At 41.5% G+C, this 14,143-nt stretch overlaps 1 protein-coding gene across 2 annotated transcripts in view; it reads right to left on the bottom strand.

Annotated features, from left to right (window-relative positions):
• ST7 (suppression of tumorigenicity 7) overlaps positions 1–14,143 on the bottom strand; it is a 151,866-nt gene extending 137,723 nt beyond the window's left edge. The window contains exon 1 of one of the 2 annotated variants that reach the window (XR_008451826.1): positions 13,953–14,143. Coding sequence is in view for 1 of the 2 variants with exons in the window: in XM_054077373.1 (XP_053933348.1) it covers positions 13,953–14,103 (151 nt within the window). In the remaining variant the exon portion in view is untranslated. The remainder of the gene's footprint in view (positions 1–13,952) is intronic. The other variant, XM_054077373.1, reaches the window with a different exon arrangement.

The following is a 14,143-nucleotide window of genomic DNA, read 5'->3' as shown; positions in this document are numbered from 1 at the left end:
TTCATTTACTGTTTATTATTGATTTTTGTGCCTGTGCAGAAGGGTCACGTGCGGGTTGGGAAGAGGATGGCTGCTGTTCACAGAGGGCTGCGTACATCAGGGAGCTCAGCAGCCAGAGAAGCGCTTTGCACATTCTATGATTCTCTCTGTGCCTTTTTTGGGGATTGTTGGGGTGGCTTTTTTCAGACTAAGAAAGTCTCCAGTGCTCACCCTGGGCTAAACCAAAGATGACTCTGTAGCTCTAAGGGTCCACTGCAAAGATGTAAAGGGGTCATAACCTAGACTGGAAGAGCTGAGATACTACCATCCTGGGTGATCTCAAGGGCAGCAGCTGCCCTCCCGGTGAACCAAGCTGGGTCAGCATTTACAGCTACCAAGCCACATTACAAAAAATGACATCATTTACACCAACAAATTGGCCCTGCAGTAAAGTACAGAGGTGTAGAAACCCACATTCTGCCATCCAGCAAGGGAACTCCACCATATCTAGGAAAGAATAGATTTGTCATGAAGATGTTACAGGATATTTATTTCAAGCCTGTACTACTAGCTCACCTAAGGGAAGTAGCAAATGATGTTAACCACTCCTGCACACCGCTGACTCTGCACGCCAGTGACAGAGCATTTGTAAAATGGTATATTTATAGACCTAAACCCTCAAACAAGGGGGACAGTACTATATAATTATTCAGAAATCCAAATAAAACCAATTGCTTAATGAGGATGCTGTCCCATAATCACTCCTGACCAGTTTCATTGTGGCCTGCAAAAAAATGGGAAATTTTAGATCTACATGAGTTTTAGAAAACAGTAGAACAGTACTTGAAGCACCCAAAATTTTCAGCTGAGTGATTTTAATTACTGGGTTTGGCTTACATCATGTAAAATTCATCGTATTGTCAGAAAGCTTAAAATATCATGTAAAACTGAAAATTTATCTGGCAACTTCAAGAACATCAAACACCATGTAGAAACATAACTGATTAAAACTCTACGAACATAAAAGCACATGAGAAACCTCACAGCCTATGTTTAGGCAAATCAGCTTTTTTTTTTTAAGTACATGATACTCACTAAATATCTTCATTCCATGCTGTCTAACCTGCACTGCTATCAGTTCTCAGTTTCTTGACACCTATGATGTTCCAAATACAGGAAGACAGTGACTGTGCAGACTTATTTCAAATTGCTGAGGGTGTTCAGGAGTCACTCATGCTAAATATGCACTTCTGTCAGGACCTAAAGTCAAAAACCCCTGTGGGCAGCACAGTCATTTCATCAGAGCGAGTAGGAGCTTTGCCAACTGCTTCACAGAGGCCAGAACTGCAACACAGACTTTCTCAAAATAATCATGGGAAGTTACATTCCATTTCTACCTCACAGACACCGATCTACCAGCCAAAGCTTTAAAATGAAGCGTCAGCCCCATACAAGTGACATCCACAAGACCCGGGATGTTGAAAGATTCCCCTCTTCTTTGGTGAGGACTAGAGGCACAGAAAGAAAATCATATCTGCTGAAAGCCAGACTGAGTTATACCTAAAGAGTTGAATAAAAACAATATATACCAAAATAAAGCCAGGAAACCAGTAAGATTACTTCAACAAAATAAAATATAAGACAGCAGCAAGGTAAGAAACAGGATACAATAGTCCTCAAACCAAAATGAATACTTTTGAATGGGAACAAAACTGTTGAGTGTGGAATAAAAAAATAGCAGAAGTAAGTGCAAGAAAAGAGATATTGTGACAGGAGAAACAGAGACATAATTCAAAGAAATTAACACATTTAAGACCTGGCTAAGTGTGAGATGAAGTGAATATACATAAATAATCTTACTGAAAAACAATCTGGCATTTGAAAAATCAAGGCCAGCATCAAGACAGTTCTAATAAACTGATAAAACTCCCCAGACTACGCCAAATAGCTCCTATTTCTATATTGAATATGCAGACTCAAGCTACTGCACTACTGACAAAGCACTACTATGTGAAACTTCAGAATTTTAAAGATAACAATAAATTAAGCAACAGAGGTAAATGAAAAATTGGATAAAGCACAAAATAAATAAATCATGCCAGACCAACCAGATGTGTCTCTATTAAAAATAGCCGGTTTTCTAGCCAAGAAAAATGCATAACTCTAAACTGTCTGGATTTCAGTAAAGTATTTGACAGTGCCTTAGGAAGTTAGCTACAACAGGAGATGTGGGGAGGAGGGAGGAACTGGCAGAGATGGAGAAACCTGCAGCTTGCCTGGGAACACTGGGTAATAAGGAGAGCGCACAGAGCTGTCAACTGAACCTTATTGCATATTTTCATTACCAAAACCAGAAGCATGCAGAAGGCAGCTGGTACAAGCTGCCAGAGAAACTGGATCAAATTTAATGGTGCAAAGGGCAAGGAACTAGCAAGGGTTTCTGCTTGCAGCTGGTCAGCTGGCATGAAAGGTCCACACCTATATACTCACATACTGCTACGATACACCAAGGAGATACAGACAAAAAAAAAAAAGCAATTTAAACCATATAACAACACAGCAAAGTATTTCAGTGGAAGGTGAGAAAGATTAATTACACTACATAAGGCAGTTAATGAAGCCTTCCCTTGGCATACAACATACAACTCTGGTTACCTAATTAAGAAGTGGATGAAAAAATGAAAGAGTAGAATATTACTAGTACGATCAAGGACATCCAGACATTTTAGAAGAGCAGGCTAAGACAGCCTATCTGACTGAGGCTCACAAGAGAGGATGAGGAGGGAAAACTCCATGTAAGTGCATTAGGAGCCAGTCCTCATGCAGTTTCTGAAAGTAAAAGAGAACTGTCATGATGAAAAATGCATGCAAATCGGCCATGAATGCATCTGGGCTGGAGTAAGACCAAGGTATCTAACCATCAGAGCTATCAAGTTCCATAAATGTCTTTCAGTGCAGTGGTCTACAGGAAGATAATGTAAAATATATATGAGAACTGGAGTCAGGGACCCAGAGAGCCCCATCCACCTCTCTAGTCTCAAACAGGAGAGAGAGCTCCTACCTACTCAGGAGGCAGGGAAGCTATGCTAGGACATCAAGGGTCAAAACCATGGCTTTTGCACAGCTACTGGCAAAACGTCCTCAATTGTAATACAGACCAAATCCTCACTAACCAGGTCCAGGGAACTCCCGCAGTCCAGGCATCTTCAGAAGTCCTGGAACTAATGAGAACTCCTCATGGCTAGTGTTCCCCGCAACACTACGTGGCTTTTGGGGCTGCTGCTAACACAGCTCTGATCAGTACTTTTAAAACCATAGGCTCTTGACAAAGATTTCCAGAGGGAAATACAAGTTAAGAGTATGTAGGACAATATTTACTGGTAAGGGATTCTCTTGTGCTTGTATCACTCCTTCTTTGCCCTAATCTTGTTTGGGGAACAAGTCTTATGAGGAGTGGGTGAGGGAACCGGGGTTGTTTAGCCTGGAGAAGAGGAGGCTGAGGGGAGACCTTATTACTCTCTACAACTACCTGAAAGGAGGTTGTAGAGAGGAGGGTGCTGGCTTCTTCTCCCAAGTTTCAGGGGACAGGACAAGGGGGAATGGCCTCAAGCTCCGCCAGGAGATGTTCAGGGTGGACATCAGAAAAAAATTTTTCACGTAAAGGGTCATTGGGCACTGGAATAGGCTGCCCAGGGAGGTGGTGGAGTCACCATCCCTGGAGGTATTTAAAAGACGGATGGATGAAATACTCAGGAGCATGCTTTAGTGGCTGATAGGAGTGGTTAGACTCAATGATCCAAGAGGTATTTTCCAACCTAGTGATTCTGCGATTCTGTAATCCAAAGAGAAGGACAGACAGACATAGGGACGAGAAGACACTTCTACACCACCCACTGCAGCATGGTACAGAAGCCTAGTCTGAGCGGGCAGATAAACCCATAAAGTCAAGCTCTGTTGAAGAGATACTTCTGGCTCCTACAAGTAATAAGTCTACACCAGCGCAGCCCTGCACAAGACCTTCTCAGCTTGCCTCAGCAGGGAGGGCTCATCAGCTCACCTGCAGCATATGTGCAGTCGGTTTCTGCTCAAGAAGTGGCTTGAGTCACACTTGGAGACTCTCTGCTCCCTTGTCCCCTTCCTATGCAGGGTATGACAAGCCAGCTGCACCCCCTCTCCTAACAAGGTCTGGTTTAACCTTCTCTCTGAAAACCAAGGAAATGACTAGTCTAAGCTAAGATTCACGTAAAACATACCAGTTGCACATGCTGCTATCAAGTTCACTTCAGAATTAAAAATAGCAAGACAAATTTCACATGGAAGATTAAGTGCATTAGTAGATCATATAACCTTGATCAGACCAAGCCACAGCATAAACAATTTTCAGTCCTCAGCACAAAACAATCAGGCAGTGCCATCAAAACGCTTACTTATGTGAAGATCACCACCTACAGCACTCTCAGCTCACAAGCACGTTTTCCTGAGAAATAAATGTCAGACTTACAAAATAAAACAATGACAACTATAACATTCTTGTGCTTTAAATCTGATCTATGAATGTCTTGCTGCTGAGCACAAGACCTAACACATCAACCTAACAGGCTTGACATTTAATAAGCCAAGTTTATTTCTAGAAAGTGATCTGGAAATTAAATCTCATGGTTGCAGTTGGCACACTGTGCAAAAGAGGAATCTTATGATGACTGCATTTCATTTTTGCCCTATAGCTTTCATCCTTCTAATTGGTATATTTAAGTGCACTTAATCACTTAAGCACTGAATCTAACCCAGTGACAAATATCCAGTTTAGGCTCCACAATAATAAATCTTTGTCTTCCCACAGCAGCTGGCAAGTTTTGATTTGGACTTTGAATTTAGGTCCTTTCCTCAGGCCTAACAGTAACAACTTGTTTGTTCTGTCTGCTGAAAGCATGACATTAACTCTCGTCTTCAACACATTATCGTTGCTTAAGCTTAGTGTTCAAATTGGTTGCCCTTCAGCAGTGCCCACATAAGAAACACACACAAAAATCCAATTAGCCTGTGCTGGGACTTTACAAAGCAACTTTCACTCATTAGTATTTACACAGCATCACTGGTCCACATGACACTTCACAGACACGAGGCCGAGCTGGAGTTTATAATACAATCTTTCAATAGATGCTCCCAGTGCCACAAAGAACTAATTTAAAAACAGGTGGAAGGGGCCTTCTGACACCCTCTCTAACAGTCATCAGAGGAGCAACATCCCCACAAGAACCTCACAGTCTGGCCTTAGGACCAAGCTAGGTTTTATCTTAAATTCTTTGACAAATACCCTCAATACGTTCCTGAATAGTAAAAAAAAAAAAAAAAACAAAACAAAACAATAAAATAAAAAAAAATTAAAACTTAAGTGCGACCATCAAATTACAAGAGAGAGAAAATAGCCTTTGGACTGAAGAGACTGGGGACTCTAACCCCAATTTTTGCTACAGGCTCTCTGCAGTACCTTGGCAAACTATTTATGTCCCAGTTGTTAAGAACTCGTGCCCATTAATTACTTTTGCAGTAAACCCCTCGATCCATGCTTGCAGAACAAGTCATGCCATTAAAGATTTGCAGGATCAAGGTCTCATTTCCCCGCGACTTAGTTCTCCCTGTAACATAACTGCAAGTTGTATTTAACACACCACCAGACGTCTGGAGCAGGGGCTTGTTTTTTAACATATAAAATATCTTTTTAAACAACTAAACCCTGAATCCTGACTTGTGTTTTCAGCACAAAAGACACTGCTCATCATTTTCTGACAGTGATGATCATTTCTGCAGATTTAAGCCCAGAGAAAACTGCTTGGTCATCCAATGTAAGTCAGCACTGAGGTGGTTTTATTTGCTTTACCACTTGCCAACAAGACAAATAACTCTCCCTTCAGCACAGAGCTTGCCAGCTGACCAAGCTGCACACAGAAACCCTGGACTTGGTGGAGAAGGCAGTCTGACACATGTACAAAAATCCTGGCATATCCGGGGACGGTTGGAACCTCTGTGCTTGCACAACATATCTGCACACCATCAGCAATTGCTTACAGCTGAGTGTTGTTTCTTATCTGAACATGATAGCACGTTTACTAGTCAGCTCTCCTCTTTATCATAGGCCATTAGATTTTGCTCCCACTACCACTCTATTGAGCTTGGCAATCCTCATCACACTGATGGTCTTAATACCACAACAGCCACAGCTGCAAAGCCACAGCTGTTGGGTCCAAACACACATGGCCTCAAAGATCTCGGTTAGAAACATATCTTGCATGTGAATTCCTCTGGACCCTGCTTGCAGCCATCCATTTTTGTAAGATTTGTCTTCCATATATTCAAGGTTACTTCAGTACCCACTATCTTCTTTCTACAATGTAGTTTATAGCGTAAGCAGCCACCCCTCAATTCTTTGTTTCTATTAAAGTGAAGGTATTGAATGCTGCATGTCTCAAGCCACGCTGCTTCTTCAGACCACAGATGATTTGGCCTGAATTCTGCCAAGTGTAATGGATGCATTTTAACTCCAAATATTTATGAAGCTCACTATATGTTTGTCAACTAGATAAAGCTCTTGCTCCTCCTTAGCTACTGTCAAGTGGCCTCTGTAGCTTCCCTGTGATTAGATAAACAGTTTGATCTTCCTTATGCTAGTAATGTGTTTTGGCTAGACTCCGGGTAGTTATTCTCAGAGACGCTGCAGCTTTCAGAATCCATTTTGAAATACAGGCATATCATCCCCTGCAAAATCCCTATTTTATCCAACATCATCATTCTAATTCCTGTTAGATGTTGCTTTCAAGGCAGGCATCGTGTTCTTCAGTCTTGAACGTGCTGCGGAGCTTTGACATATGATGAGTTTATCTCCTTTTTCAGTCCTTTAGCCACTGACACAACTTAGCACTTCTTGCAACTTTCACAAAGGCAAATTTATAATTTAGATTTTTGCACTTGTTCTATTTACAAAATAAAGACATTAAAAAAATCCCAATTTTTCCTTTAATTTAGAATCATTTTATTTTCGGAGCCGCTCAGACCGCCAGGACCTATGACCTCTGTGAACAACAAGGCTTATGTTCTTTCAGGCTAAATTTACCCAGGCACTCAGTGGCTAGCTTGGGAAAAATCCCACTACATATATCCAGTCTTAAGAGCACTTCTGAAGATTTTTCACCAGCACACAGAGGAATTCAGGCTTCACTTGGAAGCTGGCAATACAACTCTGTGGTTGCGTATCAGCCAGTGTTACAGTAAGCTCATTCAAGATTTTATCAAATATTATTTTCAAGGCTCTGGCTTACAGACTTCCCCTGAAACACTGGCTGCAAATCTTCTAGAGCTTTTGTAGTACGAAAGTAAATTTCTTAAAAAAGTATTTTCTGAAAACCTCGCATTTGCTACAAACTTTACTCACTTTCCTGCATTTGACGCTGGATTGAAAGACCAAGTTCAGTCAAAAATCCCTCATTAAGAAATGCCCAAATCCATAGAAAACAAGTATCATTGTATGCTGCATCCATCAGGAACTCATCTAACAAGTTTTGATAACGCTTTTTTCCCCGTCATGAGAATCCCAAGTTACATTTATAAAGAATTTTGTCAAAAATAACACAGTACTATCAGGCACATCATATTCTTTTCCATAAAAATTAAAAACAGAGTTTCCAAGCGTATCGTACTCAAAACACACGTGCTTAAAATGGTTTAAGTCTGTTTTATAATAACCTCTTGAACATTAGCCTATATCCAGGTAACAACTAATTTTTCACAAAACCCAAAGCAGCAGGCCAAAGAAGCCTCAAATGTCCAAACCCTGTCTGGAGGCTCCACAGCCACTATGAATGTTTCACGGGACTCTAACTCATATAACTGAAGAGGGAGGTTAAGAGTAAACAAAACATTGTTTACTTTAATTCCATGAGGACTGCAAAAAAATAAGACCAGTATTTAGAAAAGAATTTACATTCTGAGAAAGACAAAAAGTGAAAGACAAGTGACTTGGGGTCATTGGGCAAGCTATCCATATATAGCTGATATGGTTTATTCTGTGAAATCCATAAGCAGAATTAATGCTGACCTTGCCAGAAGTGGTCATGTTTTTTTAAATTTTACTTTGAACAGTCTAACTCACGTAGAAAAAACCTGACAACATTGCACTAGCAGGGAGTTACTAGTTTCTCCATCTCCTTTTGGTGGCATCAGAATTTCACTCCAGATTTTTTGTGGTTATGCCACCACACTCATTTCTGTAGTTCACAGAGCAAATGCTTACAGGGAAACCTATCACAACGATGGAATATGGCTTTGCAAGAAAGCCAAGCAACTACCAGCCAGTCTACAGATGTAAAAATAACCATCCTTCAGTTCTTCTCAAAAGAAGCCTTTCACTTGGTTTTAATCCATTTGAAATTCCCTGGCCTCCATCAGGTTAATGTTTTCCAGCCCTCATGATTAGCTTCCCAGACTTAAGTTTATGAAGGGGAACAACACCTCCCGACCGCACTGTCAAGATGCTATCACAGTAAATACACCATGCAGGCACCCGCGGTCCCAGCTCCAGAGCCTGCAGCCACGCTTCCTGATCCAGGCAGGACAAACCCCTGGCTAACAGAAGACCTTCTGCCCTAAGGGTGGTTTACAACCACAGGTGCGCACACGCAGCTCCAGATGGTCAAATATCACCAGCAGGAAAAAAGTGGCCATTAGTTAAAGTTTAATAACAGGCAACTGTTTCCTGCTGCTACTTGAATTTGAGACCATGGGAATGAAAAGTTACTTATTTCTCAGGTTGCAACCTATTGGAGCACACTGAACCAGGGCTGAGCATACGTCTGCAAGGCCAGGAAGCCCAGAAAGGGAGGATCAGAAAGACAAGATCACGGAATCATAGAATAGTTAGGATTGGAAGGGGCCTTAAAGATGAGCTTCCCTGACAGCAACCACAACCCTAAGTCAGCAACCATCACACTAAGACAGCATAGCCTAAACCTGAGAGGGGTGCTCCATCTCCCACAGTGTCTCTGCTTATGGAATCACACACAGCTTTCTCACACGGTTAAATACTGGATAGTTTTCATAAAAGCAGGATTCAATGAGACAAGAGTGATCCAAGCGCTTTATTTACCGCAGCCTGTGCAATGCACGTAAGCCAGTGCATTTGAGGTGGACCAGATCACCATAGCATCCGGCTGTCTAAAAATCTGTCTGTTTTGTGTCTTTTGAATGAAATGGCAGAAGAGAAAGCATTGTTATACTAAGTTTACAGGGAACAGAACACTTTGAACATGTCTATTCCATCCTCCTGCCCATGCATGCACAAACCCTGACTGTGGGTGAGTAATCTGGTCTCGGCCAGTGCTGCAAGCAATGTTGCACATCAGCCTCTTTCTTCCCCTCTCCAGATGGCTGGCACCGTGCACGGTGTTTCAGACTCCGAGCTCTAGAGGAAGCCTATTTCATGGTGGCAAATCCCATATTAATTAAGATTCTAGGTAACTATTTCAGTAGGAACGTCAGAATACTAATAAAAAATCATAATGGAGAAAGCCACCACATTCCCCAGAACACAACTTTGTCACAACCACCAGTTCCTCACCAAGGAGGTCTTCCTCCTCCAGCTGCCTTCTTCCAGACTCCAGCACAGGGCAGAATAACGTTACTTAACGTTCATTATACTGCAAGTTTCTAACACTCCCTTCTCCACATGCCCAAGGGGTAGCAGTTTGAGCCCTTGCTCCAGTGCAGCTAAAGCAGGACATCCTGCAGAAAGCTAATAATACTTGCAGACACTGAGACAGAGCTAGATTCAACCCTGAGCTCATACCCACATATATATGTATTCTTCACACTTTTAGGAAATAAATTTTTGTGATTTCTCTACCCTCAGAAACCCCCAGGTTTCCACCTGTCTGCCCCATTACAAGTCAGTTGCACTTAGTTATTAAATCCATCTTTCTCTTGTGCTTTGAAAGGGAAAATAAAACCATCAGAAACCGGGACTTTCAAGGACTTTCTCCTTCGTAGGATATGAATAGAAAGCCAAACTGTTATGTCTGGAAAAACAAGCAGGGTTGCACATTTTTAGAAGAGGTGTGTCTTAGTTCAGATTAATGTGGCATTCAGAAATTGTGCAAGTACCAACACGGGAGGAAAATACAGCATGCTATATAAATGGCTCATATTTATTTTAAATATTTTGGAATAATATTAAAACATCCGCTTCCTTAACTTCTTATTTTGTATTTGATATTTTACCCTGGCATATTAAGTCTCCTTCCTTGCTTCCTGGCTAATGGTATGGTATAGTTGTAATAGTTCAAACACTCTTACTCATAAAGGACTTCATGACTTGATTTGTACATCAATCTTCAATAAATGCAAAAAAAACCATGAAACACCACAATAAGCTTTAATATGAGTATTTTTATATGACAGATTAGATTTCCCTTTGATTTTATCACAGTAACCTACTCTGCTGAGGATACTGAAATTACACTCGCCCAAACTGTGAGGACTTTAAAGCCCGGAAGCCAAATGAATCACACAGAATGATTGACTTGTACTACCAGAGCTACCAAATCCTCGGGGCGTGCACATCTCTAACACATCAAAACAGGGGGAAAAAAGGCTCCATGCTTTATCTTAATAAAACTTACAGCTAGAAGTGACCAGTGGACTCTCCAGTGAAACCCCCTGTAATTACTGGAGCTGCCACGGTTGCCCAGCCCACTGCCCAAGCACCCGCTGAAAGGCTATTTAAGGATGTATAACACTGTATGAGCACTAGGACTTGTATTTGCCATTTGATTTGAAGACTTTCAGGCATGAGAAATCCAAATGTTCCTTTAGCAACCGATCCACGGATCATTAAAAACTAATGCTCGATTATGACAAAATTAAGTCTGCCCTCTGCTTCCAGTCACCAATTCTTACTATTCTTTTCATGATTAAAAGGCCACTTATTTCTCCCCCATGACAATAGCTTTTTACTATAATGTGCTCACTTCCCAAGCAAACTCTCTTACTCTGATGCTTCTCTCCAGCCCTTAAATCATTTTTTCACTATCTTCTCCAGCTTTCCAACTTCCTTTTAAAAATATTGACATCAGATACGGAAAAACAAAATCACAAAACAGTACCAAGTACCAGTCCCTCTGGCAGGTACTCTCCCTCACACACCACCCTAACCCCTTCTTTCACAGCAGTCCACTGTGAACTCAGGATAAAACATTTGATCTAGATATCTAAAACCTTTTTAAATCACTATTTAGTGAGGTGCAAATCATACCTGAAGAACTGCATGTCTCTTTCTAGCTGTCTAAGCTTGCGTCTGATGGTAATTAAAACCAGTTTGCTTGACTTCAACTCACCAACAGATCCAGCTTATTCTGGGAAAATGTCTGGTCATTGTTTTTTAATCACCTTATTATTTCTTTACATCATGCGGAAGTTCTAATAGCAACATTTATACTTTTATTTTCACATCACTGAAATCCATTTAATTAGTATCACATCTGGGGTCAGGAGCTGCGGTACATTATGTGCAATCTCAACCCACTGACAGTATCCTATTGTGATCAACTGGGGAAAAAGAATACACAATAAATCAGATTGGATTTAATACATTCACAAAAGCTTTGAAAAACAAAACAAAATAAACCCCCCTCATGCTATTGCCAGTGCCGATTTTTTTAGTAAACCTCATTAAGGAACAGATCATGCATAAACGCTATACTACATCTATTGTTCTACCCTGGCAACTCATTTTCACCACACATTTTGGGACAACAGTAATTTCTTCTGACCTTTTAACCCTCAGAATGCTTTAAAACGCACAGGTATGAAAATCTCTCTGATTTGCAGATGTTATACTGCCATTGCACTTGTATTTTGGGACATTCCAATGAAAATCAATGACTCAGCTGAAGATGGCTGGACTAACATCTCAGATTAGAAAGTTCATCAAGAATTAGTTTGTTCAAACTAGGGCAAAAAAATAAATCAGAGGGGTTTGATTAGGTGTCAGCAGGATGCCAGCAATTTTTTCCAATAGTGAAAATTATCATAGAGAACATTCTGATACTGGTGCTTGACAATCACAGCCTGCAGCTGTTTACCTGGGATTTATGCATTGCATGAATTGCTAAGAATCAAGCAACAAGAAGTACATCCTTTTCTAATGAGTGTGCACCAATGTCAAAAGAAACAGGACACTTCTTCAAAGACATATTGAGAAAGTTTGACCAAAATTGTATGCAAAATCTGGTTTTAATGTGTTTACTCCCTACGCTTAAAGTAAAAATTGTGGTATGCTTAATCTTTTCTTTTTTTTCTAAATTCTCCTTTGATGCTGGATTTGCCAAAGGCTTATCAAATGAGAACAGGCCAGAGAGACAGTGAAGAACGCTCAGATAACATTCAGCTTCCCAGCAACAGGGACACCGCAGGAGTTGCATCCCATTTGCCCTCAAACAAAAAAACTTCTCCAGGGGAGGGCGGGGATTAAATGATCACAGTAGATAAAAAGGGAAAATAAGCCATTTCAAGATAAAGACATAACTGCCTACGCCAGACCGGCTGACACTAGAGAAGTTGCTGCTGATTCAGTACAGTAGTGGTATATGGCCTTATTGAGTCTTAAAGCAAAGTCCAACACTGATAATCTTCCAGCAAACCTGCTTGTATACTATCTACTATCATTCAGAAAAACAAGCTGATATCTAATTTTTACAACAAAAAATGAAAGTTCTACTACTGTTATAAAATGTTTAATATGAATTGTACAGGAAAACATATAAATTACACTCCATACACTGCTCAAATCCAAGCATATTCCCCATCATAACCTGTCCCTTTTCATCCTTCAAAGAAACCAAAAATTTTCCAGAAATACAATTTTCTTTCAGAAGCCCTCATACCTGCATTTGCCACCTGCTTCTAAGAAAGCTCCCAGAAAGAATGAACTGCCCTGCACCTGAAAAAGGGCCCGTATTTACATACTTCGCCTACAACAAAGATAACCTTGTTATGGAAATGAATTGAGGCGTGGAGCACACAGGAGATGTAAATGAGTTTTGGTTGTTCCTGACTTAGGCTTGTGAACTGACCAAGCTGCACATTTTTGCTCTAGCCCCTGAAATTCTCAGTTTTACTCAAGAGTACAGAAAAAAGCATGACATTGTGGGGGAAAACCGCAGTTCTGCTATTTATTATTTAGGTAGTAAAACCAGTATAGATAGGTTAAGCTTGAAAATGAAACTTTTTTTTTTTTTTCCTCAGGGAGCCTGCTAGTCAAAAATTGATATATTGTCTCCTTTAGCAAAAGTCCAGAGTGAAACACAACTCCAGAAAACAGCAAGCTCCAGCTCGGGCCACAGTTCGCCCTACTCTCCTTAAGTCATCCTGACCTCCTCACCTCTACTGGCAGCACAAAGCAGGAGACAGAGAAGCTCCTCCTGTGTAGAAGTGGGTACCGTGGCACAAGGACCAAGCATCCCTCTGGTACCTCCCTCCACCAGGCAGAGCAACCAGGAGAAGGGGACAAACCACCAGCAGAAGATCTTCCCGCACATCCCCTCGGGGTGACGCTGGCATTTGTGCTGCAGAAACTCCTTTAAGGCTCCCAGATCCAGGAGAAAACTCTCAGCTGAGCTCTCCGTGTCCCTTTCCAGCCTTCCTTGGGCCAGCTGGACCGAGACAAGAGTCAACCACAAGCCAACATCGCCTGTAACCAAAACCCACCCGCACCAAAAAGCCAATTGCCCCAACATCCCCCGCTTTGCACGGGACAGTGCAGCGCGGGTTTTAGGTGGGTTTTAGCGGGTAGGGCGGTGGAGAAGCATCCAAAGGGACAGTGCAAGGGTCTCCCTTGCGGGCAGCCCCTCCCCAACCCCTTCCCTTTTCCCTTCGGGAAAAGGGAAGGGGTTGGGGAGGGGCTGCCCGCAGGGATGATCGCGTCCTACCTGTGGTTAAATTGTCGTTGATCTTCAGAGGCACCCTTAAGATGTAGACTAGGAAGAGCATGATGAAAAACCACAGCGTCCAGAGATAAGTCCACGACCAGACGATACAAGACTTCAGCTGTTCCAAAAAGCCCGTCCCAGCTTCAGCCATGTTTTTGAAGAGGAAAAGGGGAAAAAAAAAAAAAACACAC

The sequence above is a fragment of the Cuculus canorus genome, chromosome 1 (assembly GCF_017976375.1).
Source record: "Cuculus canorus isolate bCucCan1 chromosome 1, bCucCan1.pri, whole genome shotgun sequence".
Taxonomy (NCBI): Eukaryota; Metazoa; Chordata; class Aves; order Cuculiformes; family Cuculidae; genus Cuculus; species Cuculus canorus.
This window is presented reverse-complemented; position numbering and strand designations above follow the sequence as displayed.